At 39.8% G+C, this 24,689-nt stretch overlaps 1 protein-coding gene across 2 annotated transcripts in view; it reads left to right on the top strand.

The window, feature by feature from the left end:
* The window catches only part of LOC131683690 (piezo-type mechanosensitive ion channel component-like), a 135,325-nt gene that overhangs the window by 89,169 nt on the left and 21,467 nt on the right, over positions 1-24,689 (top strand). The window contains exons 9-27 of one of the 2 annotated variants that reach the window (XM_058965903.1): positions 189-282; positions 603-727; positions 804-1,001; positions 1,062-1,478; positions 1,543-1,691; positions 1,756-1,899; positions 1,962-3,446; positions 3,509-3,847; positions 10,385-10,545; positions 10,950-11,125; positions 11,186-11,335; positions 11,389-11,571; positions 11,632-11,950; positions 12,561-12,617; positions 14,276-14,415; positions 14,757-14,999; positions 23,218-23,529; positions 23,584-23,666; positions 23,800-24,078. In XM_058965903.1, the coding sequence (XP_058821886.1) occupies positions 189-282; positions 603-727; positions 804-1,001; positions 1,062-1,478; positions 1,543-1,691; positions 1,756-1,899; positions 1,962-3,446; positions 3,509-3,847; positions 10,385-10,545; positions 10,950-11,125; positions 11,186-11,335; positions 11,389-11,571; positions 11,632-11,950; positions 12,561-12,617; positions 14,276-14,415; positions 14,757-14,999; positions 23,218-23,529; positions 23,584-23,666; positions 23,800-24,078 (5,054 nt within the window). Of the gene's footprint in view, positions 1-188; positions 283-602; positions 728-803; positions 1,002-1,061; positions 1,479-1,542; positions 1,692-1,755; positions 1,900-1,961; positions 3,447-3,508; positions 3,848-10,384; positions 10,546-10,949; positions 11,126-11,185; positions 11,336-11,388; positions 11,572-11,619; positions 11,951-12,560; positions 12,618-14,275; positions 14,416-14,756; positions 15,000-23,217; positions 23,530-23,583; positions 23,667-23,799; positions 24,079-24,689 lie in introns of both variants that reach the window. The other variant, XM_058965902.1, reaches the window with a different exon arrangement.

Genomic DNA, 24,689 nt, shown 5'->3' with positions numbered 1-24,689 from the left:
AGTTCTTTAACATTCGTGAACCTTATATGATTAACGAGATTCTTTATCTTAGTATCATTGGCTTTCTTCAATATGTTTGTCCTTTGATTGCTTCATACGACGGGTACAGGTTTCCCTATTGATTGTCGCGTTTCATAACTAGCGATTATGATTCTAATTGTGTTGTTCCCTTCAACGGATATTTACAGCTGATGCGTGGTGGAACACGAAGGGTACGAGATGCTTCCACGTCCGATGCGCAGAACTCAATTCCCAATGATAGCATAGCTATGCATACGATTGGTAAGTGTATTTAGTGTTAAATTTAACAATGGATGTACATATATAGCTAAAACATTGTTAATTTTTTTCTTTTCATTCGGTGTGGCTCACAAAACACAAAACCGATTAATACCAACACTGCTCATCTGCCTCGTCATTTTGTAAATATTTGCATCATTATCGTGATCTAAAACTCTGAACGCCTGACTGAATACGATACATGTATTGTTATTTGCATAATCAACCGAATGCCGCAATATCCTGTCGTGCGTATGTGTGTGACTTTGTATTGATTGTTTTTTTTTAAACATAATCCTTATAATCTTCTAATCTAACCAAAGGCCGTAAACATTTTTCAGAAGAAGACGATTCAACGAGCTTTTTTGAGCAGATTATGATTGCCACCGGGAACGTGGCCAGCTTTATTTACAAGAACAGTTACATTTTCACCAATGTGATCATGATGGTAAGTTTGAAGATACCTAGCTTTCCTATAAAAATATCTGAAATTAAAATTGTGCAATCTTTTTCTCCCAACTCAGACGTGGAGTATAATGTATCACAGTTGGTTGACCTTTGTCCTGCTCATTTGGGCCAATTTAATCTGGATTATGCCAAATCAGCGGAAGAACATGCTGAACTCTAGTCCCTTCCTAGTCATCTACGCCGAACTTTTGCTGCTGGCTCAGTATCTGTACGGAATGAAGCTCACCGATGACGAGCTGCCGTCCACCGTCAATGTCAGTATTTTTCAAACTATTTACGATAGTCTAGTGTAAAGTTTTACCTTTTCCCAACAGATAACCGGCATTAATCTTGCTCAGATTGGGCTACTGAAGTATCGTGACTATCCATGTCTACCACTAATGATAAAATCACTGTTCACCACTATGTTCTGGATCTCACTGCGGCAGATGATCCAGGAAAGGCAAATGGAACGGCGAACTTCGGCAATCGCTGACTTGGCTGCTCCGCTGCAGGTGACGGTAGGTGCTGCGACAACGGCAGCCTCCAGAGCCGAAGCTAAGCGACTGCCAGACAAGAAATCTTCTGCTTTCATAACACGTGCCGGGACATTGATCAATTCGTTCTTGATCAAATTTTGGATTTGGGTTGTCGCAATAACGCTCTTCCTATCCGGTATGACAGGGAACCGTATGACCGGATTCCGAATAATTTATATGGCTTTGTTTTTGATATTTGTGCTCACATTCCAGGTACTTTATGCGATAAGTTTAATTGCACCAGTTTTGAGGTTTAAAATAATATACCCTTTTTCAGTTTTCTTTCAAAATCTGGCGCAAAATGATGTACACATTTTGGCTGACGGTCATCGTATATTCCATGTCCATCCTAGTGCTAGTATACACCTACCAATTTGATAAGTTCCCACTTTACTGGACTGAATACCTCAAGATATCGGATACGTTGTATGTTTTTAGTCATTTCCACTAGGAATTTATGTTCAAAAGGTATTATTTCTCCTTTCGACAGGCAAAAAGATATCGGCCTAGAATTGTACGAGACCAAACAACTCTTCCTTCATCTGGTCAACCCAACCATGATAGTCATCATCACCGTCATCCAACTTCATTATTGCCATAGAAAGTTTCTGGAAATTTCAGAAATTCCCATCGTGTAAGTTAAAGTAATTCTCAAGCAGATAAAGATGAATGTATTTCAATTCTCAAAATTTTCAGCCAAGAAAGTGACGTTCCTCTGATTTCGGAAACCAGTTCCGCCTACGGAACGTTCGCGAGGCGGAAAAAGCACAGCAGCATGACTGATGCTCCACCGATAGAGAAAGATCCGGAGGAAGACAACGAAAATACAAAACCGTCGAAGAAAGATAACTTAGATACTACGTCGGAAATACTAGAGGATCTCCGCTTCCGGAAACTTTCTAAACACGAAATCAGAGGATTCGCTCAAAAACTGATCAGTCGGCTATCGGAAGTCGCCGAAATAGTGTGGTTATTTTCCGAAATTCACCTATTGAAGATCATATTGATCGTTGCGTTCTCACTGAGTGTCAAGACGGTTAGCTTTCTGCATTTATTATACATTTTTATGACGGTGTTTGCGGTTAAATCACACACCAGTTCGCTTGTTATGATCACCCGGATAATGTCGTTAATTTCGTCCATTTTTCTGATCACAACCATGATGTATCAAGTAGACTACATCAACGAAAACAATTATATAAGTAATTGTTCAAACATAAATTTAACTATAACGCACATGGAAATGAACAATGCGAAATGGATTGGTTTCCAGAAAACGAGTGCAATCAGTAGTCTGTTGGATTTAGTGCGACCATATCTGATTTATATCATCGTGGTAACGATCCACGCTGTTGTTGTGCTACGCCAAACTATCCGTCGGATACGACTTGGGCGATCGCCACGAACTCCTCATTTAATGTTCCCGAACGTGACAAGAATGGATGCCGACAAGGACATTCCACAAATGCTGAAATTCTTGTTCAATTATGGATTCTACAAATTCGGAGTGGAAATCTCGCTCGTTTCATTGATAGTAGTAATCGCCTCCAGGATGGATATCTTCTCCTGTTTCTACGCTGTTTGGGTTTGCATAATGTTTCACATGACACGCGAAAGTCTGCGAAAGGTGTGGCAAGTCATCACCTGGTTTATAGTCGTCCTGATACCGTTGCAGTATGTTATCTTCATAGGGCTTCCTCCGGTGCTGTGTGTTGATTATCCGTGGGATATTGAATTTTTGGATCACTTCCGGATATGGGCAATGCTACCGGAGAATACCGAAGAATTCCGGGCGCAGGCGTCGAAAATGGTAGCCGATTTTTTGCTACTGATGTTCCTCTGTCGACAAACGCTAGTGTTTCGTATCGAAGCTCGCTATTCTTCCTGCCCGAACGATTTCGGCGGTGGCAGCAACAAGTCGGTGCTGGACGATATCGACTCGCTGGGTACGGTTCCATTCACGAATCCAACGCCGGATTTTATTGCCAAAGTGAGAAACTGGTTGGACGTGGTGAAACGAGGAGCGTTTCTGGTGTTTTTCTGGTTTACGTTGGCGATTGTGTTTCTAACTGGGTCCAGTCGAGTTACATTGTTCTCGATAGGGTATCTGATAGGATCGTTTACCTTCCTATGGCAGGGTACGGATTTCTACCTTCGGCCGATCAGAACGATTTTGAAAAGGTGAGTGTAGCTAATAACTAATTAAATCTTAACATTGACGGCCTACTTTTTTCTTCCTTCAGTTGGAACATGCTCATTGGTTACAACGTGTTTGTGATAACTACGAAAACACTGCTTCAGATGGTAGGATGCCTATGCCTGACGGAACTTACGACGAATAACTGTTGGCTGGTGCAATTATTCGGAATATCGTGCCTATCCTCTCAAGGAGAACGACCGGCGGAAAGTCCGACTGACCTGAATCAGGATACCGATCGATGCAACGTGCCTTACGATGATTCCGGCCTGTTCTGGGACGGAGTCTGTTTTGCTTTTCTTTTGCTGCAAAGACGAATATTCGCTAGTCACTACTTCTGTCACATTATCAACGAGACGAAGGCTAGTACAATTCTGGCTTCCAGGTAAGATTTACGCTTGTCTGTCGGGCTGTGTTAAAAATGGGACATTAGGGATAAAGAAATTGGGTATAAGGTTCTTTGGTGCAAGGCCATTTGGCATAATAAATACCTAGTATAACGGATATTCGGAATATCGAACATTTGACTTTTTATCTAATAGTTTTGTTATTTCTGGAGAATTTTTGTGGAAAGCTGAAAAAATTAAAAACAAATGAAAAGAAAGTTTTCTTTTTGATTCCACCAGGTGTAACTAAATTGAACAAGTTTTGTTTCGTCCTACTTCAGTGCTTATGAAGTTCAATTTTTCAGTTCCGTTAAAAACTGAACTGTACAAGCACTGAAGAAAGTCGGCAAGGTTCATCTGGGTCTGTACAGCGGAGAATTTCATTGAAACAGCTGATAATCCAGATGCAGGAATACTTACCGGAACATCTTCTCGGTTGGATTCAGTCTACTTTCTATCTCTACCGCAGTCAGACCTACAATCGAATCAAGTACATTCAGTATCATCATCTTTGCAATACAGTATTAATATCATTCAATACGTTAGCACAAGCCGAGCATTTCGTTTTACAGAACAACTTAAAACACGTAGTTGAAAGTAACAACTTTGGAATTAAGATTCCCGTGTTCACTTCGTACCGCTCTTGAGCCAATTGCAAAATGCATGTCGCAATACGGGGAAGTAGAATCCGTTACACCTGATACTTGGAAAAGCTTCTTTCTGGGTACTCTTAATGGCGTAGCGTAGTGAGGACGCGGGTCGAAGAACCTGTCCCCTCCTACTTGACAATAAAACTCAAAACTCACGGAACTACAATTAAACAGATTACGCTATGCACCCATGAGGGTCAAACTCCTACGTACAAGTACCAGAGTTAAAAATAATCGAAGCTCTCTTTTGACGACTGAAAATGAACCTGATGCGATTCGTGGTGAATAGAAAAAATATTCATTCAAATATCCATGTTATTCATTCAGTTGAATATCGTACAATATATTCATTTCACTAATTATCTAGGAAATTTTTTTCAAATGCCGGTAAAGCATACGAAACAACAATCATCATTGCTTACATTGTGCCAGGGCCTACTTTGATGCGTTTGATTCGTTGCTGCACAGTAGGGTGGGACAAAAAATAGATTCCAGCTCCGAGCAACTTTTTGGGTACCATTTGGGTCCTAGAACATCTGTGCAAATTCTTAGCTTGATCCCTGAAACTATATTTTCGCGCCCACTGTTTAAAGTTTACATGGGATTTTATATGGGAAAATTAACTTTCACAAAATAATTCCTCCAGGAGTCGCCCATTGCTTCCTAAAAATAAACCGTTATGTGGCTTTTGTAGGAAATTTAACAAAGAAACAAAGTCTCGAAAACTATGAAACGATCTGACGCTTGAGAAAAAAGTTATTAAGCTGAAACCAATTGATGCTCTGACGATTGATAAAATATTCATTTTTTCTAGCACCACTGTTGTTGGTTGTCCAATTATATGCAATTTTGTGTTGATCTTCTCTTAATGTGTCTAAATCATTTATCTATACGGTTTGGCCACTTCGCAAGAGTTTTGAGGGATAAATTGAGGCTTCTTTTGTACATAATAAGAGAAAGTTAAAGATTTTGTATATAATTCGACCGTCAGCAGCAGTGATGCTATGAAAAGTGAAATTTTCATCAATCTTCACGGCATCAATCGGTTTTTGCTTAATAACTTTTTCCACAAGCTTTAGATCGTTTCGTGGCCTTCTAGACTTTGTTTCTTTGACAAATTTCCTATAAAAATCAGACATCTATTTATTTTTAGAAGGTAACGGGCGACTCATGGAAGAATTAATTTGCAAAAGACGTTTTCCCCATACGAAATCCCATATAAACTTTAAACCGTGGGCGCAAAAATATAGTTTCACCGATCGAACTAAAAATTTGCAGAGTTGTTCTGGGAGCTAAATGGAACCCAAAAAGTTACTCGGAGCGAAATTTTATTTTTTTCATATAACCATGTCCCACTCTACTGCACAGTCGCTTTGTGTAATAATCGGAGACGAATGAAAATCTGCATGGATGAATGGGCGGTTTCTTCGTTTGACGTTTTCAGCTGCGTCACTGAATATTGAGAATGAATGCGGATGAATATGGTCAATTTTCACTCAATGAATTTGAATATTTTTAACTCATGGAACTCATGGACATCATGGACAACCTTGCGCTGAAGATGCAGAGGAGAATGCATCTATACCGATTGCCAACTCATCTACAGCAAACCAACCCTAGACAGAGTTTTCAATACCAATGCCTGAACCACAACCGGTGGCCAAATTTGTTTCAGCTGTTCGGATGATAATGACAACCTCAAAAAACCATCTAACATACCAAAATCAACTGTAAGCAACATCAGCAAGAAAGGTAATAACAATGACGACGGATTTACAGTGGTCAACCGTAAGTACAAGAATCAGGGAAGAACATCTTATCGCGGGCACCAAGACAGCTTCAGCGATGATGACCTGGACGTGATAAACAAGAGAGAATTAGATTTCGCTGTACTATGGGTCCGAATGGCGCAAGTGAAAGTGTATCTAGGAACAGGATTGGTATTAAAAATTACGGACAAGTTGTGGATCCACCAACACTAGACGAGGTTAAGAACGCTATACGGGAGCTGAAAACCGGTAAAGCCTCTGGAAAGGACGAGATCCCGGTTGAACTTCTCAAACACGGTAGTGAGCGGCTGTACAAAATAATCCACCGCATTATTCTAAGAATATGGGCGGAAGAAGAATTGCCTGCTAGTTAGCTGGATGGACTCACTTGCCCCATCTAAAAGAAAGGGCACATACTGGAGTGCGCTAATTACAGGGGGATATTTTTCCTGAGCTCGGCGTACAAAATACTGTTGCGTATCCTTTTTAGCAGACTGAGACCGCTTGAGGAGTTTTTTGTCGGCGAATACCAGGCTGGTTTTTGTGAGGGCTGATCAACGACAAATTAGATGTTCAGCCTGCGGATGATGCTAGGCAAATTCGCGGGAGTACAACTTGCGGACCCACCATCAGTTAATTGATTTCAAGGTGGCGTACGACTCAGAAATGAGCTGTGGCAGATTATGCCAGAACATGGTTTTCCTGCGAAACTGATTAGACTGATATGTGCGACATTGGATGGTTAAAGATCAAGTATTCGGATTGCAGATGAGATCTCAACCGCATTTGTGACCTTAGATGGACTGAAGCAAGGCGATGCCTTTTCAAATTCGCTGTTCAATGTTGCTTTTGAAGGAGCTATCAAGATAGCTGGCGTGTAGTGGAAGAGGCCGTCGTGCCTTTCAAGAGGGAGACATCGAGGATAGGCTTAGTCATTAACACAGTCAAGACAAAGTACAAGGTCACAGCTAAAAAAAGAGGCAGGTCTATTTGTTTTGGTTCCGAGGTACTTGATGGTGACGTGTATGATATGGTCGAAGAATTCGTTTATCTTCGTACACCAGTGGTTTGCAATAAAAATGTTTCCCGTGAGGTAAAAAGGCGTATTGCGGTTACCAACAGGGCCTTTTTACGGTATACGTAACCAGCTTTGGTCCCGTAACCTGCAAACGTCAACAAAATTCGCCTTATTCAAGACATTGATCATCCCTGTCGCTTTTTATGGCCGCAAAGCGTGGACGTTGACGGAGACAGATAGAAGAGCATTCGAAGTCTTCGAGAGTAAAGTGCTGCGGACAATATCTGATGCGGTCTTTCTGGACCAGTCGTACAAGGCTGTGTCTTCTCGTCATCTACAGACTCGTCAAACCTTCTCATGTCACCGGCAATCTGAGATAGCCGTGGCGTCCCCAAATAGATTTCATGATGCTCGATCCGAGGAATACGCACGATGTACTTTTTCATCCAGCGATGAACTTTTCCATCGATTTGCGCGTAAATCTCTTCATAAATCTTCGTTGGTAGTGGAGAGAATGCAGATTCGGGAAATACATATAGATGTAGTGATCGCGAAACCAAAGACCGCCCATCCGAAGATTCTGCGTATCAACACTTGATGAAGATAACACACTTTAGTCAAATCTTAAAATGAGCTGTCTAACAAATTTCACTCATAATTGATTGAGAGCTTTTTATTGCAATGAGTCGCGAAGCGTACGAGAAACTGCTTCCCAAGTATTTCAAATGGTGTCTTTGTGGTGAGAATGCGGGTAGACCAACCCATTCCCTCCTACCTTACCCTTCAGTACAACAGAAAAGGGGGTGATACCATTACACAGCGAACTATTTGTACATATCAAGGAAAAACTAATACGTGCCAGTTCTGTGAACAAACGGCACATTACGGACAACCCTGCCCAGAAACAGCCGAGGAAAGCTCATCTTCAGAAAGATATGTCAACACACAGGCTTCAATATCTTTACCTGGACCACAAACGGTTGCAAAATGTGTGGCTGCGGTTAAGGAAATAATGACAATTGCAAAAGCTTCAAACTTAAAAACTAATACCACCAGTGAAGAAGCTACCACCAAGGATGGAGTGTTCACATTCGTGACCCGCAAGGGCAAGAAGCCAGGAAGAACATCTGATCGCGAGTATCATTGCAGTAATCAAAATGGTAATACGGACGGAAACAACAACGAGACAGACATGGATAACCCCGAAGTTGGCAAAAGAAGGAACATCTTTCCGACGCGAAAAAAAGATCTCCGCTCGCAATAGCAAGTTGCGCACGGGATCTTACAGATTCAAAATAAAATTTAATGTTATTTTTATTTTTTACTTCTTGTAAATATATAAAAGACCCATGGCTCCTCTAAGCTAACGCATTGAGCCGTGTAAAATAAACGAATTAAAAAAAAGTTTCTGGGGCCTTACTAGCTATATACAAATCATATGTACGCTCAATAATCGATTACGTAACAATATTTGATGGCACCAGAAAAGGAGTTAATTCAATTGGATCGCATGCAATGAAACTGCAATAGAATTGCACTAGGTTCTACCAAAACAACCAACACACAATTATTAGAAGTTATGGCAGGTTTAATGCAACTCGTGTTGAAACGGCAAAATCTATTGAACGAATTCGTCAATCAAAGATTTTATCTGGACTTGTGGTATGAGGGGCCGTACACAAATGACGTAGCTTTTTCAGCCATTTTGGACCCCTCCCTCCCCCTCGCAGCATTTTGTCACAAAATTCTAACCTCCCTCTTGTAAATAACGTAGCATTTCTACCCCCCTCCCCTTTCAACACGGCCGGGAATGAAAGCTATTAAATATTTTAACAATTCCTTTAAATATATGCTCCTACAAAATTTTAGACAGCTTTTATCAACATTTCCATTTTAACAGCAAATTGTGTACAAATAAGCCCATTTCATGACAAATCCATATCAACTTTTGAATAGAGCTAATAAGATTTGCAAACAAACTTTTGTTTTGCTAATTTCTCTTAATTTGTTATATTTTCAACACAGAAAACATTTGAAATTGATTTTACCAAGGGTAAAGATGTTGATTCAATTGTATTTTTTATGAAATTCAACTTGGCAGCGGAATAATGAGCGTTTGTTTACAAAAATCTCATTAGCCTTTTTGAAGAATTAATATTGAAATATAATGTTGATAGTTTTGTTTTGAATTTTGCATATCATGGAGCATGAAGAGAAGTCCTCTCAGTTCACAATCCTGCAGTTGCCAATGATTCTAAGAAGCATACGTTCAACTAAATTACTAAATGTTGTATGGCTGATTCAGAAAGCGAAAAGAAAATTTAATTCGGATAGAAACTAAGTCTACTGGTTAGAAAGATTAGCTAACTAATGTAGCAAGTTAAATTCGCATTCAAAATCTTTTCGTTTTTTGCTAGCAATTGCCCAAATCGAAAAATTTACCTCATGAAAAACCGCTTGAAAAGTAACTTGTGTGAATTTAAATTTATTTTTCTTAGGAATGGAGGAACATTCAATTGTTTTCTCTAATCTATGAGCCCGCAAAAAAAATAACTTAATGCTACGTCGCACAGCTTCTGACCCTACCCTTCCCCTCGTCGAACTTCGCCATAAATTTGGTATACCCCCCTACCCCCCAAAATGCTACGTCATTTATGCATGACACCTGACAGGAACGCGGAAACTTCCTCATTCTTACAAACGGAGAATGACTCTAATCACACGCTGGACATCTCTCAGTAATGCAGATCTTTCTCCAGTACCATACTTCAACTCAACTCAATCGATTTAACTGTACAGAGTTATTGCATGGTTTTCTGTCGCGAACATATGAAGATTTCCATCAAGAAAATATGTGCAATGATGTAATATGAGTATTATGCAGAATGAGTTTTTCTGAAGATAAAGACAATTATGCCAAATAACCATTATGTCAAATATCTATTATGCTAAATGACCTTACACAAAATGACTTTATAATAGAGACGAATTTTCCCCCGGTTGCTATGTTCAAGAATAAAGAAAATCAGCGACCCAAATATCATTAAGCTAAATGACTAGACCTCTGGTACAATGCTTATGATTGATGATTTTTTGCAGAGGAGCGGAGTTAATTGAGGAGCTTCGAATCAAAGATGTCAAGCTAGAAATTGAACGCGAGAGTCAAATTCTGCAAAAGATCAAAATGAAGATGGATCGTATCAAAGCTACACAGCAGAAGATACTGGAGCCAGTGCATGATCCGACCACCCACGCCAAAGGTAATAACTGCATCTTCTTGACATGTACAGATTATCTAGATATTTGTGCCGAGTTTCTGTTGATTTCCGCGAAAATCAGTTAAAGTGAGAACCGGGTAAAAAAAATTATAATTTTCGTTCTTCGTTTTGGGAGAGATAAGCAAATGAGTAAGTATTTTTCTGTTACTGGGACGTAAGTACAGGATCGAATCGTGTTTTGAGTTGAGTATGCTTGAATTGACGTTAAATATAACTCGTAGAACCCCTCCCACCTTAGAGCCATAGTGACCTATAGTGGATAGCACGACACGTGGTAGTATAACACTTCCGCTAGAGTAGTACGAACTTGGTTTCGAGCATCTCAAATGTCACTAACGAGAGAGATTTCTGTTCCATTTTCTTTTCCGTTGATCGATTTTGGTCAGAACAAGATGGTGAGCGTATGGCACGCACTCATAGTTTGTCGTCATATGCAGGCTACCATACACCAATCGAGGATGAAATCGCTGGAGGTTCAATGATAATCGAAGGCGAGGGAATTCCGGATATTCCCTCTGATAATGGAGGACTGACCGTTGGTAGGGGATCCTATCATACACAGGTTTGTGCTCGTTAGAGCTCGTACTTTTAGCTTCGTAAATATACACGAATTTCATTTTAGGCACCATCACCCAGCTCTGCACTGATGACTGTTTCACTGGACGCTTATTTGGATCCACAACGCATGTCTTTCGAATCACCGAACGAGTTATTAGCAAGGGTTTGCAGTCCAGATGATACGTTTCCAGTATTTTCACCTCCACCGTGCGAGGTAGCAGGTGGAGCAATAAATATGTGTATGAATAATAAACTTTTTGCTTTCAGAAGGAACAACCGGCTTTAGTAATTCAAACTACAAACACTTTATTGCCCCCAAATAAAACCGCAATGCAAACTCGTCAACATCGCCGACAATCTAGTTTAAACGTAGTGTCCTGGCCTAGCCCCAATGAACTAACAGTTAGCCCAAGGCAGCGTCGCCTTTCAAATAATCTAGCTCCAGGAGAAGTAATCCATTCATTCAAATTCTCGGATTAATCTAACAGGCAATCAAAGCTCCCTTTCCAGGATAGTGTAGATCAGGCTCCGACACCACGATCACCGCGTTCGCCCCGCCCAACCCTACGCCACCAGCACCGTCGTCAGTCCAGCATGGGCACATCGATTGCACCGGAAGAACTGACCGTTGATCCCAGTCGCAGGCGATCCAGTTTTCTGGTTTCTCTCTTCGTTGACGACGATACCACCCGGTATGATGATATGACTGCCACGGGAGCGGCCAGAAAACGTTCTCGTGCTCGTAGCTTCTGGGGTCCTGTCGGGGAAGCCGGTTTTCGGGATTCAATTCGCTCGGCAAGATCCCGTTCGCCACTTTCGCATCATGAGTGTAATTATAATAGAATTGATTCCTTTCTCGGTGTTGTTCGCTTTCAATCCAGAAAATTTACCCATCCCTCTGTACCGGCTTCTTGTAAATATGCGTTTTCGTTTCATGGATAATAGGTTGGCGTTCTACGATAGGACAATTTAATTCCTAATGAATTTCAGCTTGATCGCCCACCAATTATTAATCGTGTAAATAAACTCTTCGATAACTCTAACTCAATCTTCCCAAATACGTAATAATTTCGGATTTCCCAAGAGTGGTACGTATTCATTTTGTAAATAACAAAGGGTCAGAAATAAAGTTAATATTTGCAAACAAAATGTTCGTTTACGTTAAATTTAATTTCGTGGTATTTTTCGAATATACAGATTTAAGGTAATATATCTCCGAAAATCCATGCACTCCCATTACCGCAGCACGCGAAATTCGCAGCTTAAAAACCGCACCAACTGCTGCGTATCTAAACACAAAGAGTACAAACATGCTTTTTGCTTTTATTGACCCCACCGTTTATTTTTTCTAATTGAATCGCTACTGATTTTGCTAACTCTTATCCCACATCTGATTTTTTTTAAATTATTATGAAATTATATGCCTTATTTCTCTATAGATTCCCGGCCCCCACGACCGAGCCTGTGGCGCAAAATTTCGGAGAACAGATCAGCGGGTAAAGAATACGTTAAGTTTTCTCGTCAAATTCCTCTAACGAAAACTTCTGCTGCACTCTCTCAAGCACCATTTATCTGGTATAACAAACAACTATGTATCGAAAAATAAGCTTTTTACAGTTGTATCTCGTAACTGTCGCCATGATACATACGACCATCCCAAAGAAATCTCCTCAGCAGGTTGGTGGTTTCATGGCAAGCGTGACTGAAGTGTACCTGAAGATGAACTCGTTGTTGTTCATTTGTAATAGAATGAACTGAATTTGAGCAGTCAATAAGACACGGTAAAAGGATGCGATCAATGTTTCTGACTTTGTTGGAAACTATTAGAGAATACTAATGTTTCTCTCGCGTATAATTTGGTGAATTCAAGGCGATTGGTTTCGTTGATATTCTAAACTGAAATCAGCGAAAATACGTTATGAACAGCTCTTAAAATAGGCTTCGGCTTGTCTGAAAAGTTCGGAATATTCACGAGTTTGATCTACTAAGCAAATACTCCTCAGTAGATACTATGAACATCAAAATATGGTTAACAGCAGTAGTCATCACGCTCACTTCAGTCATAATCGCCTGGAAACCTTCAACTTCAATTCCTTGTGAAAGCTTCTTGTGGTAATCGCTTCCAATATGTCTCGCTAGTCCTCGTTTCAGAAGGATCGACTAAACTATATTGGGATGGAATAATTTTAACTTTTTTCAGCAAGGTCTGACTGTTCTCATCGGAATTCATCTGTGACTAAAACATGTGTCGGGAATCGAAAGGAGTTCTTTTACAAGTTAAATATAATTTGATTTTCTCGATGAATCTGTTATTTGTCTGCAAAGCGCTTCTAGCTACTAACAAAATCGCTGAAGGTCTTAGTGGACCTTACTCTTAAATTGGCTTACGCACTTGTCTTTTCATCGTATTCATCAAATTATGCACTCAAATCATTATAATATTTCATGTTAGTTTATCTTGTATTCTGATGCTGCAATTGCAAATAAATTTTGTCATTTATTTTTATTTTTCAATCTTCCATTCGACACATACAAATTCTTTAAGCATTTTCCAGTCACCCGAATCTTCTAACGTAGTATCAGTTCTGTATTAAAATTGAAATCAAAATGGGTCCGAATTTGACAACAAACATAAATGCCCTTGAACTACAACCTTAAGAAAGATCGTAAAAACGTCGCGTTCTTAGAAGTTTGCTTATAGCTAACATCTACTAGAAATGGACCTTTGTTGTAAATGAATTTCTGCTTAGTATTACCAACTCAACTAATAACTAATACAGTAAGATGTGTTATTTTTCAATTTTAGATCTATTTTTGTATTAATGGAAATTATACGGTCATAATATGCAGTGCCATTCGGCCTTATGCTGCTCGGTACGGTACCTATGAGGTGTCTTATTAGTAACACTATAACCCAAAAACTAATTTCATTTAATTTAAAGATTACTACCAAAAAGCACAATTGAAACTATTATTTATTTCAACCACAGTAAATATTAATGTGTCTGCACAAATAGCAACAACTGTCAAATACACGATTACTGTCGAAAAATACATTTAGGTGACCAATGCATTGACATTGACTGAACGTCAAGAGTAAAAAAATGGGTAAAATGAGGATCTAATATTATCATATTTTCTGTCTTCTACGTAGCTATTCGGTCCGGCGATTATTACATGTTTGAAGACACAGAGCATGAGTTTGAGTTGGACCTGATGCAACCACGAGATTCCGACGAGGACTACACCACAGCGGAACGTCGCATGAACCGCAAACATCTGACGCTCGGAAAGGTAAAGTATCAAGTAAATGTACCCCCTGCTGGCTTGAATTCGCGTTCGTTTTCCGATTGGTTTTTTTTCTTATAAAGTTTGTTTTTAAATATGGTAGTACCACGAACTTGGTTTCTTAGGTATCTGCGATACTCTAATTGATGCAAATTTTATAATCAGTACTTTTAAATTTCACTCTTATCGAAACGGACACACAATATCACCTACGCTCACGTGCACTATTTCACTCAATTTCAAAAATCAACTCTGTCGATCGACTACCGCCTATTCGCGTTACGAACCGTGCGGGCACCATTTTTCGCACCGCCTGCTTTCGTCCCTTCCCTTTACACGTGTTGTAGTTGATAGCGAAAATCAAAGAGCAAAACGAATTGGAAGCGCAAAATCAGGAGGCAGAAGTATCAGCGACAAAGACAACCGCCGATCCAGGGGGAACCGCTGGAACACCGGTTGTCCGACGCAAATCATCACCCGTTTTGCGGCGAGCATCATTCATCCGCGATCGTGAACCAACTGACCGGACCGGGACAGCGGCCACGGATCGTTCCGCCATTTCCGAACCAATTCCACGCCATACTCATTTTGTGAGTTTTGTTTTTTGGTAGATTTTTGAATTCTCTATTGTTTCTCGGCTAGTGCATCGAACTGAATACCTGTACCTCATATGATCCTTAACAGTGTGACATTTCTAGCTGATCGTATTTCCTGGGCTGCGACATGGTTTTAGAGTTTGCTCGTGTTTCATTCTGCCTTCTCCTACCCTCTATTACATGTAGTTAGATAACCTGTAATCTATATACTATATTCAAGTGACCTGGCCGAGCATTTATGACGCTCTAGTTATTACGCTTAATTTTTCACTGCTTTACACCTGGTTTGTAGGTTTTATAGGCTTTTTTCAATTGTAAATAATTCTGTTCATCCAATATTTATTGAAAAACATATTCTAACTGATTTCGCAGTGTCTTATTAAATATATATAGACAACATAATGCTATATTCTAGTGATCTGTCTGCAACAATCATTCAATGCTAAATGATTACATTACTTGCCAAAATTTTGCCACGACAACGCTTTATCATTAATTCCTGTATTCCTAGCATTATTATTTTACAATATGGTATTTCTTCCACTTGAATCGACCATCAGATTTTTTTTTATTCAATTCGTTTATTTGATAAGGCACGTTTGCATTAGCTCAAAAGTGCCAATTTTTGTTTTGTTTTGTATTTTGAATTTCTTAAAACTAGGCGATTACCCATTTAATTATTATTTTGTATTATGAAACTAAAGAAATTTTAAAGCTAACTTATACATATACAAGAGGGGTTAATATAATATTCGTAAGAGTAAGGGTGTCATTTAGTGTGTTTTTATATAGTAATGCGATATAGGATTTTTAGCAGGGAGATTATTAGAGTCATTAATAGACTGCCCTAGAAAATAATGAATAAAAATTAAATAAATAAAAACTCAATGGGCCCACTCCTGAATCGATTCCTAGTCCCAGCAGGAGTATTTGCCCCAAATTTGAAGCAAATCGGACAAGTCTAGCTACCGGACCAACGTGCTCGAAGTTTGTATGGGAGTTTTCGACAGTTTACATGGAGAAAACCCACTAGCGCATTTTCGCCGCTAGGTGGCACTGTATGCATCGCATTATCACTGTAAGTGAAAACAAGGAAGATAATTAAATTGTCTACAACTTTGTCGAAGACAGCTAGTCAATCCGGCTTTGCTAAAAGAAGTTATTAAACTTTTACCGAAGTGATGTCTGAGTCAGTTTTGCATGGGGCCTAGCAGTGCATGGTTGTGTATCGGTACTCGATTCCCACCAACTATTATTTTTGTGAGTTAATGGTTAGATTTAGCTGAATAGTATGTTCAGCAGTATTGTAGTACATAATACGAGTTATATTTTGGTTAGAAAATTTTAGTTCCACCTGTTACCGCATAGAGGGCACCAACATTAACTTGTCAACGAAGAGAGATAGAATATCGAAATGTTCGGAAGAATTACTGAAAAATGTCTATTCTACAACTTTGTAGAAGACATCTAATTCCTATCTCTCTCCGTTGAAAAGTTAGTGTTGGCGCCCTCTATGCGGTCACAGGTGGAACTAAAATTTTCTAACCAAAACATAACTCGTATCACATACTACAATTCTTCTGAACATACTATTCAGCTAAATCTAACCATTAGATCACAAAAAATAATAGTTAGTGGGAATCGAGTGCCGATACACAACCATGCACTGCTAGGCCCCATGCAAAACTGACTCAGACATCACTTCGTTAAAAGTTTAATAACTTTTTTTAACAAAGCCGGATTGACTAGCACTCTTCGACAAAGTTGGAGACTATTAAATTATCTTTCTTATTTTCACTTACAGTGATAATGCGATTCATACAGTGCCACCTAGCGGCGAAAATGCGCGCTAGTGGGTTTTCTCCATGTAAATTGTCGAAAAATCCCATACAAACTTCGAGCATGTTGGTCCGGTAGCTAGACTTGTCCGATTTGCTTCAAATTTGGAGCAAGTACTCCTGGTGGGACTAGGAATCGACTCAGGGGTGGGCCGATAGGGGTCATTTTTTTCTTGTCACTCTAGTAATTAATCATGAATTAAGTGAAACATTTAATGCATTGAGACGCAGAGCGGTCTTCCTCGAGGCGTGAGGGGTTCCTCCAGATGATTTCGAAGTATAGCTCAGACGCGGATCGGCAACACAGCGGAGCTGCGCGTGTGATGTTTGAGCTGTAGGTCCCGTGTTTGTTTACTCTTTCGACAGCGATGTTTCGAGTCACGTTGAAGTTGCATCAAACCGTCGATGTTGCACGGTACAGGTAGAAGAAAGCACTTGCGAATAAATGAGCAGATATCACTATTCGCGTGCTCAATACGATGAGCATCTAACATGTAGTGATTCACTATGAGCCGAGACATCACACCAATTAAAACCCGATTCACATCCATTCCTCTCAACCAAAGTTTCGTTAATATCTTGGGGATAATAGGATGTAGCTATCGCCATTGCTCCGCGATGCCTGATAACTTTCTAGCGTTTTCTGACGAGAGATATTGAAAAATGTATTGGAGCAGATATGTCTTTCGTAGATGTCACCTTCTAAAACGCCCACCCACTTAATTCGAGTTCTCTTCTTCATTCCCCGGAGCAATACGAAGGGATGCAAACTTAGGTAATCTTGTACAATCTTACAAATAAGTCATGCAAGAGCTCCTATATTTTCCTAACGAAATACGGAATGTGCTTGCTAGGTTTCATCGAACGAAGAGCCTCTATTGAGCTGATGCTGTCCGATATGGTAAAATAATAATCGGTGGGCCAAGTATCAATAATCCCAAAGGTATATTGAATAGCCGCAAGTTTTGCGACGTAAATTGAAGCAGCATCATTGAGTTTGAAGGAGGCGGTGAGGTTTTGATTTAATATACCGGAGCTGGTGGAGCTATCGAGACTTGGCCCGTCGGTGTAAAACATCTTGTTGCAGTTGACTTCTCGAAATTTACTATGAAAGATGTTTGGGATCACTTGCCGACGTATGAGATCGGGGATTCCACGAAACTCATCTTTCATGGATGTGTCGCAGAATACAGTTGAATCAGAAGCATGAGAGAGATTAACACGGTTGGGACAATATAAAAAAGGATTGATCTTTTGTGTCATGTATCCGATGAGCAATCGAAATGAGAGGTCCCAAAATTAATTTTTCAGCGGAAGGTCACCCTCCAGCACTTTTAGACTCATCGTGTGGGTCGAGTGCATGCAACCCAAAGCGATATGCAAACAACAATACTGAACTCGCTCCAGTTTGATGGAATATATGTTTGCAGCAGAGTGAACACACAAATACTCGTACTCCATCACAGACAGTATCACTGTTTGGTGCAGCCTGATCGTGTCTCCTATACGGAGAAAGTTGATCCTTTGTTGGCAGTTCTGCTTCAAATAGCTAATGTGACATCCCTAGGTATTAATTAATTAAAGCTGTAGTTGCGCTGGTTCACGCTTCCTTGAACATACGACTAGTTCAGTGTTCTAAGTGGATAAGTCGATACCCAGCTGAAGGTCCCAAGCGGACAAATTGTCCAAGGTATCTTGCAGTGGTCCTTGCAAATCGACGGCTGTAATAGAGACCACACCGTCATCTGCAAGCTGTCTTAGCCTGTAGGGATTGACGAGATATTCGTCAATGTCATTCACGTAATAATTGTAGAGAAGGGGGCGGACTCCGGACAAATCTTGGCGAAATCGAATATCCAAACGGTTTGAAGATTCCACGCTTTCGTTAGTACTGTTTCGGTTTCGTAAGCGCCGGGTCGTGCCCCAAAGAGTACTCTTCGATGTTTCTCTCGTGAGCCCGTCAACGAACCGGTGCCAGTAGCTACGTTTCTTGGCTTTCATCAAACTCTTCATTCGCGTTTCTAACATCGCGTACTACCGATAGCTAACGGATAGCCCGTCGTCCCGGAAGGTTTTATACGCGGCTGCCTTATCCGCGTACAGCTCGGACCACTTTTTGTCTCACCATGAGAAGAGAGGACGCCCGCGAGAGTTCGCGTCTGGTACGCGTTTAGTCTAAGCTTGAATCGCGGTATCGAGAATCAAACCAGCCAGGAGCTCGCACTCTTCCTTCGGAGTAGGCTCTTGCGTGGACTCGATTGGACTTCAAATCAATATTTCGTCTGAGGGCATGCGAAACAATAATTGTATTCGGTGGCCCTAAAGCGATAGCAATAGTGATTGTCGCTGCCGTGGGGATCACGAATTACTTTCCATACGTTATCTAACCGCAGCATTGTCGAGCAAAGGGACAAGTCTAAAGCGCTCGGGCGTGCTGGGGGAGCCGAAATCCATATCATTTCAGCCAAGTTCAAAATAGTCATATTGAAGTAGTCACAAATCTAAAGGAGTGAGGTAGATCGATTATCATCGTGAAACTGAACTTAACTCTTACCCGCCTAGGTGCGGGGAGGTGTTCCGCAATATCGCAAAGCCGTTGATGGCCAACTTCAACTTCAATGCTTGGTGTCGAGGGGAGGTCGATTCGTTTGAAAGAATAGCACTTTTTGACACCAAAAGTCGATCTAAGCGAATAATATTGAAATCATGGAAATTGAGGTTTATTTCTTAAGTAAGTCATGTTTCGCATAATGCAAATGCATCGTATTTCAAATTATTTATTAAAATTTTAAAGAAATCGATTTTCGAGATAATTCTTACGCAATTCCACTGTAGAACTGATGAAATCTTTGGACGTCGTTTGCTGATTTTATTGCGTGGTAACAGCTAAGATGCTTATAAAAAATATTTAAAGCTGTGACAATACGGTCAACAACATCATTCCCACAACAAACCTTATTGCTACAATGGGTGGCTGTATGTACCAGTTGTTAGCAATTAGTAGGGGAAAGTGGTCGGTTGCCGGCACTGGTCGGTTGTCGGTACCCCTATGTAGCTTTTGACAGAAACCAGATATGGACATTCTGATAAATATTATTTGTGTGATATATTCGCGCGATCTTTTTGTGCCGATTGCTGAAGCAAACAGACTCGAATGTTCTGTTCTACAACCAATATATTTTTTGAACAAGTGAAATTCTACTTAAAAGTTTTTTTTTAATGATTTGCTTAGTGTTACAGAAAGAAGTAAATCGATCTAAAAAGTATGCGCATTGAATATGTTCGATGTCAATTTATTCTATTTTGTGATTCTGCATTGAATGGCACCGACATGTTCGCCACAAGTTTTCTTTTGATCAGTTTTCAAAAAGGTTACTAAAATCGGTTGTCGGCACCCAAACATGGTCGGTTGTCGGCACCCCATTTTCTGTGGCAAATGCTCTCAATAACCTAATCAATATGGATATTTTGGAACGGGCTTTACGAATAGATACCAGAGATCGATCTTTGGCGTGTTTTCACCGCTAGGTAGCACTGTATATACCAGATTGTCACGACCTGATAATTTGGTGGGCGGGGAGTTCGCTGTGACCCTGTAGCCCTCCTCCCCTGACTGACTTCTATCTGATCTGTCTGAAGCTTTGGTAAAAAATAGACTACCTGAAACTAACTCAATGGCAGTGAATGCGATCCGTCAGTGCATTAGCAGTGCGTAATATTCGCACTAGTTTTTCGCATACACATATTGTGGTTCTGATGAAGAAAGATGTTCATAATGCCTTTGATGGTTGTTGAACTGAATAAATTTCCTTCTCCCTTTGAATCGTGATGATCATCATTCATATTTTTCCTTTTTCAGTAATTTTTTTTAGGGTGCCGACAACCGACCACATTTTTCAAAATGGTAAAAAATATCATTTTACTAAATTGTTAATGACTTTTTTTAAGTTGACAAAATAAATTAAATTCTTCAATAAGTTATTAGCTATGGCCTCTAGCTCTCCATTGGTATGCTTATTCCCGTATATTGTTCAATTGTAGTAATGTTGTGAGCCAAAAACAAAACTGTGCCGACAACCGAACACATTCCCCTACAGTTCATGATCAAACAAAATGGCGAACAAGTAAAGAGCCTTGTCAAAAAGATTGGTAGTTAGATAGAGCAGAGACGGAGGTCACCCGATAGGAGTCTGAGTTGACATATGTTCTCTTCCCGTCAGCTGCGACTGATGATGAATGGCAACGTTTGCTGTCCGGTATCTTCCCAAGCTGAAACACAGGGTCTTTAAAACCACCAACCCCATCTGTCAGCAGATCCGCGTAATTCAAACTCAAATCCGAGACGACCCCGTCAACTGCAACCCGATTAACTGGTACATATACTATGCACATCTTCGTGAAAGGCCTGTAGCCAGTAATATTATTTGCCTGTTTTAAACTATTTACTATTACTATTTCGTTATTTCTGTCACGGCAGTATATCGTTCCGCCAAAGCTTAAAAAATTTGCAATAAATTCAATGTCTTTGGCCCGGAAAAGATCATGGATATAGCTTGAGACGGGGCACAGTGTCGCCTAGCCGGACAAAACCTCAAAATTTTATCTTAGATTTTTCGTGATTTAACATTTTTCTCTGTTTCTTAACAGGTTGAATAGAGTCTTCTCAAAATATTAAGTCCCGAAGACGAGAGTTCAATTTTATACAGAACTTCAAAGGTGAAATAGATGATGAATTCTGAGGAAAACTCTTTTCAAACCTATTCAAAGTTATTCAAATGAATATATCTTTTTAGTTAAGATTCCGATTGGGGTCAAACTGATTTCATTTGAAAGGTTATTCGCTGGACTTATAGCTGCCATTCGATTTAGTCGATACAAGCCTTTCTTCTCGCTCAGACATGAAAAACGAATAATAAATCGAGCAATAGTTTAAAGTTATAATTTTCAAAGTGACTGTACTTTTTTTTGAAACGGTTCGGAAAGATCGCTTGTTGTTCATTATACTTGAAAATTAGTGTACTTTCCGAAAATGAATATCTTGTTTTGCCCCTTTCTGCCCCGAGGTATGAAAAAAGGTGATTTTTCGTGATACGTCTGAAGGAGACGCATGGTAGCCTTTGACTACCCAGGGTTCGCAATATAATTTATAGATGTGTCTTATCATTATCAACAATTGAAAAAATGTGTATTCTGCTAAAAAATTCACCGCACCTAATTTTTTGAAAATGAATTTTTGGAAATAGTGCACTTTATATTCGTAAATGTTGAATTTTCGAACCACCCTAAGCGCAAAAATTTTGAGGATTTAAAAAACAAAAAAATGAACATCATATATGAATTCAGCGTCACAAAATTACCCTAATGTGAAGTTTTCATCAAATTCGGGCCACTTTTGAGGTTTTGTCCGACTTTTGTATGGAAGGTGATCACTGTGCGGGGAGTTGATTTTATTTCAACATCCATCGCACCTTGAGGCAAATCATTGCCAGGGGAAGTAATTTTTGCACGGTCCTGTTGCCCAGTGCACGTTAATAGGAGAAACTAGAAAGGTGAAGGTAATGTAATAGCACTGTGTCATATGTTTTGTATTACTACATACCTTTAGAAAAATCCCACTTTTCGAGTTCTTCTCATCAGTAACTAGCACCAACTAGGGGTCAGTTGGATGATTAGTTCAAATCGGCGCCAGTTACACGCTTATTTCAAAAAAGTCACACGTCTTGCGTGAGCAACTATATAACTGGCTGGTTCAGAGCGTTCTGGTTGACTGATAAGAAAGCGGAATCGAAAATATTGTCTGTTGGTTTGACCTGTGACTGTTTTGGATTAGTATCTAACTGGCGTCAATTTGGTGCTAGTTAGGATTTGCCATCTAACTGGCCCCAAGTTGTCGCTAGTTACTGATGGATGAGGAGGATCCGAAACATTTAAAGCAAACTTTTATGTTAGTTATTGTTGAGCCCTTATGCACAAAATTTAATCGGTGCACTAAAAAAATACCCTTTTGAATTTCTATTTACATCTTTAAAACGCTTTTATAAGTAAGTTCAACTGCAGGCTACGCAAAAAAAAATCATTGCTATTAATTTATAAGATTCCTATCATCATCGTGATCGTCACTGTACATGTATTTAAACATTATCTTCTATATCGAATCATCTATTCTGGTGTTATGGCAAAACCTCCATACGTAGGCAGTTAGAAACTACTGCTGTCGCTTGAATTGCACCACTCTATTTACCACCAGTTTTACAACCCATAGCATCACGTTTGAAACATTTGAAATTATTTGAATTCGGCTTTGGTTATGTGTTGCTTTCTTGGTAATTATATCAGAAAACAACGATTAAATATTTTCCTCCTAATCCTGCCAGGATCAGAGCCGGTTGAAGCGTGACACCGACACCGAACAACCGGATGGGCAGAAACCGAGCACGAGTAAAGATCCGAGACCACAACAAACCACTGCGGAAGAGGAAGCTCGCCTGATCAGTGATGATGAGGATGGGGAAGAGGAAGAACGGATTGATGAACCGAAGAAGTCGAGATTATCCTTTACCGGCTTGCATCTGGTAGTAGCGTTTATAGCGGGTGCAATTGGTTCGTTGACATTACGCTTGCATCGTGTATCTAGAAGCTACCGGTACGTGATGAAAGTGTTGGCCAAGGAAAAGAAAACTTTGAAGGTAACTTTATTAGTTTTATTGTATGACATCTATTTAAAACAAAATCTGCTCTAGGAAACACCTGGGTTTGGAGCGGGCATGAGAACCGGTACCAGTATGGTGTGGACTCCTATTCAAGGTGCAGTGCGATCGGGAAAGTACGTACCTTAATGTGAATTTGGTAACTAAGTGTCGAATTAACTTGTGTTGTCATTACCTATGTTAATAACCCCAAGCGTGCATGTCCCAAATCGTTATAGTTTCAGTATGTGTACCTTGATTTCGTTTTAGTAGTTCGCGTTCTGGTGCTAGTAGCGGTAGTGTCAAATCCTGCGCTGGAACACCAATACAAAGTAGAGTTGCTTTGAGCCGTAGTTCTGTAAACAGTAGTAGAAGTTCATTGCGTATAGCTACCGATCAACAACAACCACATTCTTTGCCACAGCTATCTGTACTACCACCACCACGAACCTCATCAATTAGCTCATCAAAAGCTGTGACTATTGCAGACAGCCACGAACAAACATCTCCCGCTACATACGCCGATCAGTATATTCCTACGGATGAAGGGTAATGCTTTTATCATGGCGCACTGCCTCATGAATCATATTAGTGCACCCTATTTATACTAACATAACAAATTAACTGGCGGGACTAATTAGTTCTTAGGAAATTTTTACATTTGAATGCATTCCTTTAACAAACGTACACATTTTGATGGTCCCTTTCGATTAGCGATCACAATGTAGGTGCTCAACACCAATCCATTTCCTTTTGTAGAAAAAATCTGTTTAAGGGGTATGAATGTCTCGAGTACCTGTTTTCAATCAGCAGACGGGTTCGTGTATGGCATTTTGATTATTATTTGACCTGTGTTAAGCCAAAGAAAACCCAGCGTCCTCAAAAACAGTAATATGTTATTACGTCTTTAAATGCCATTGTTTTTTAAGAATATTGGCTTCCAAAACTTATTTTCTCTTGAAAATGGTGAAACAAACAAAATTGTTCAGTTGCTCATTTTAATTACCCTAGCCTATTCATAAAAGGTCAAAATTACATACAAAACCAATCTAATCTAATCTAATAAGCATGTTTCATCGGTGTTCATCAATATTTCGATACAAGTAAAATAACATCAAAAGTTCATTGTATGCTGAAACCGTCACTGGTAGCGCTGCTCC

The sequence above is a fragment of the Topomyia yanbarensis genome, chromosome 2, assembly GCF_030247195.1.
Source record: "Topomyia yanbarensis strain Yona2022 chromosome 2, ASM3024719v1, whole genome shotgun sequence".
In the NCBI taxonomy this organism is placed as follows: domain Eukaryota; kingdom Metazoa; phylum Arthropoda; class Insecta; order Diptera; family Culicidae; genus Topomyia; species Topomyia yanbarensis.
Note: the sequence above shows the minus strand (reverse complement) of the source record. Positions and strands in the feature narration are given on the sequence as shown.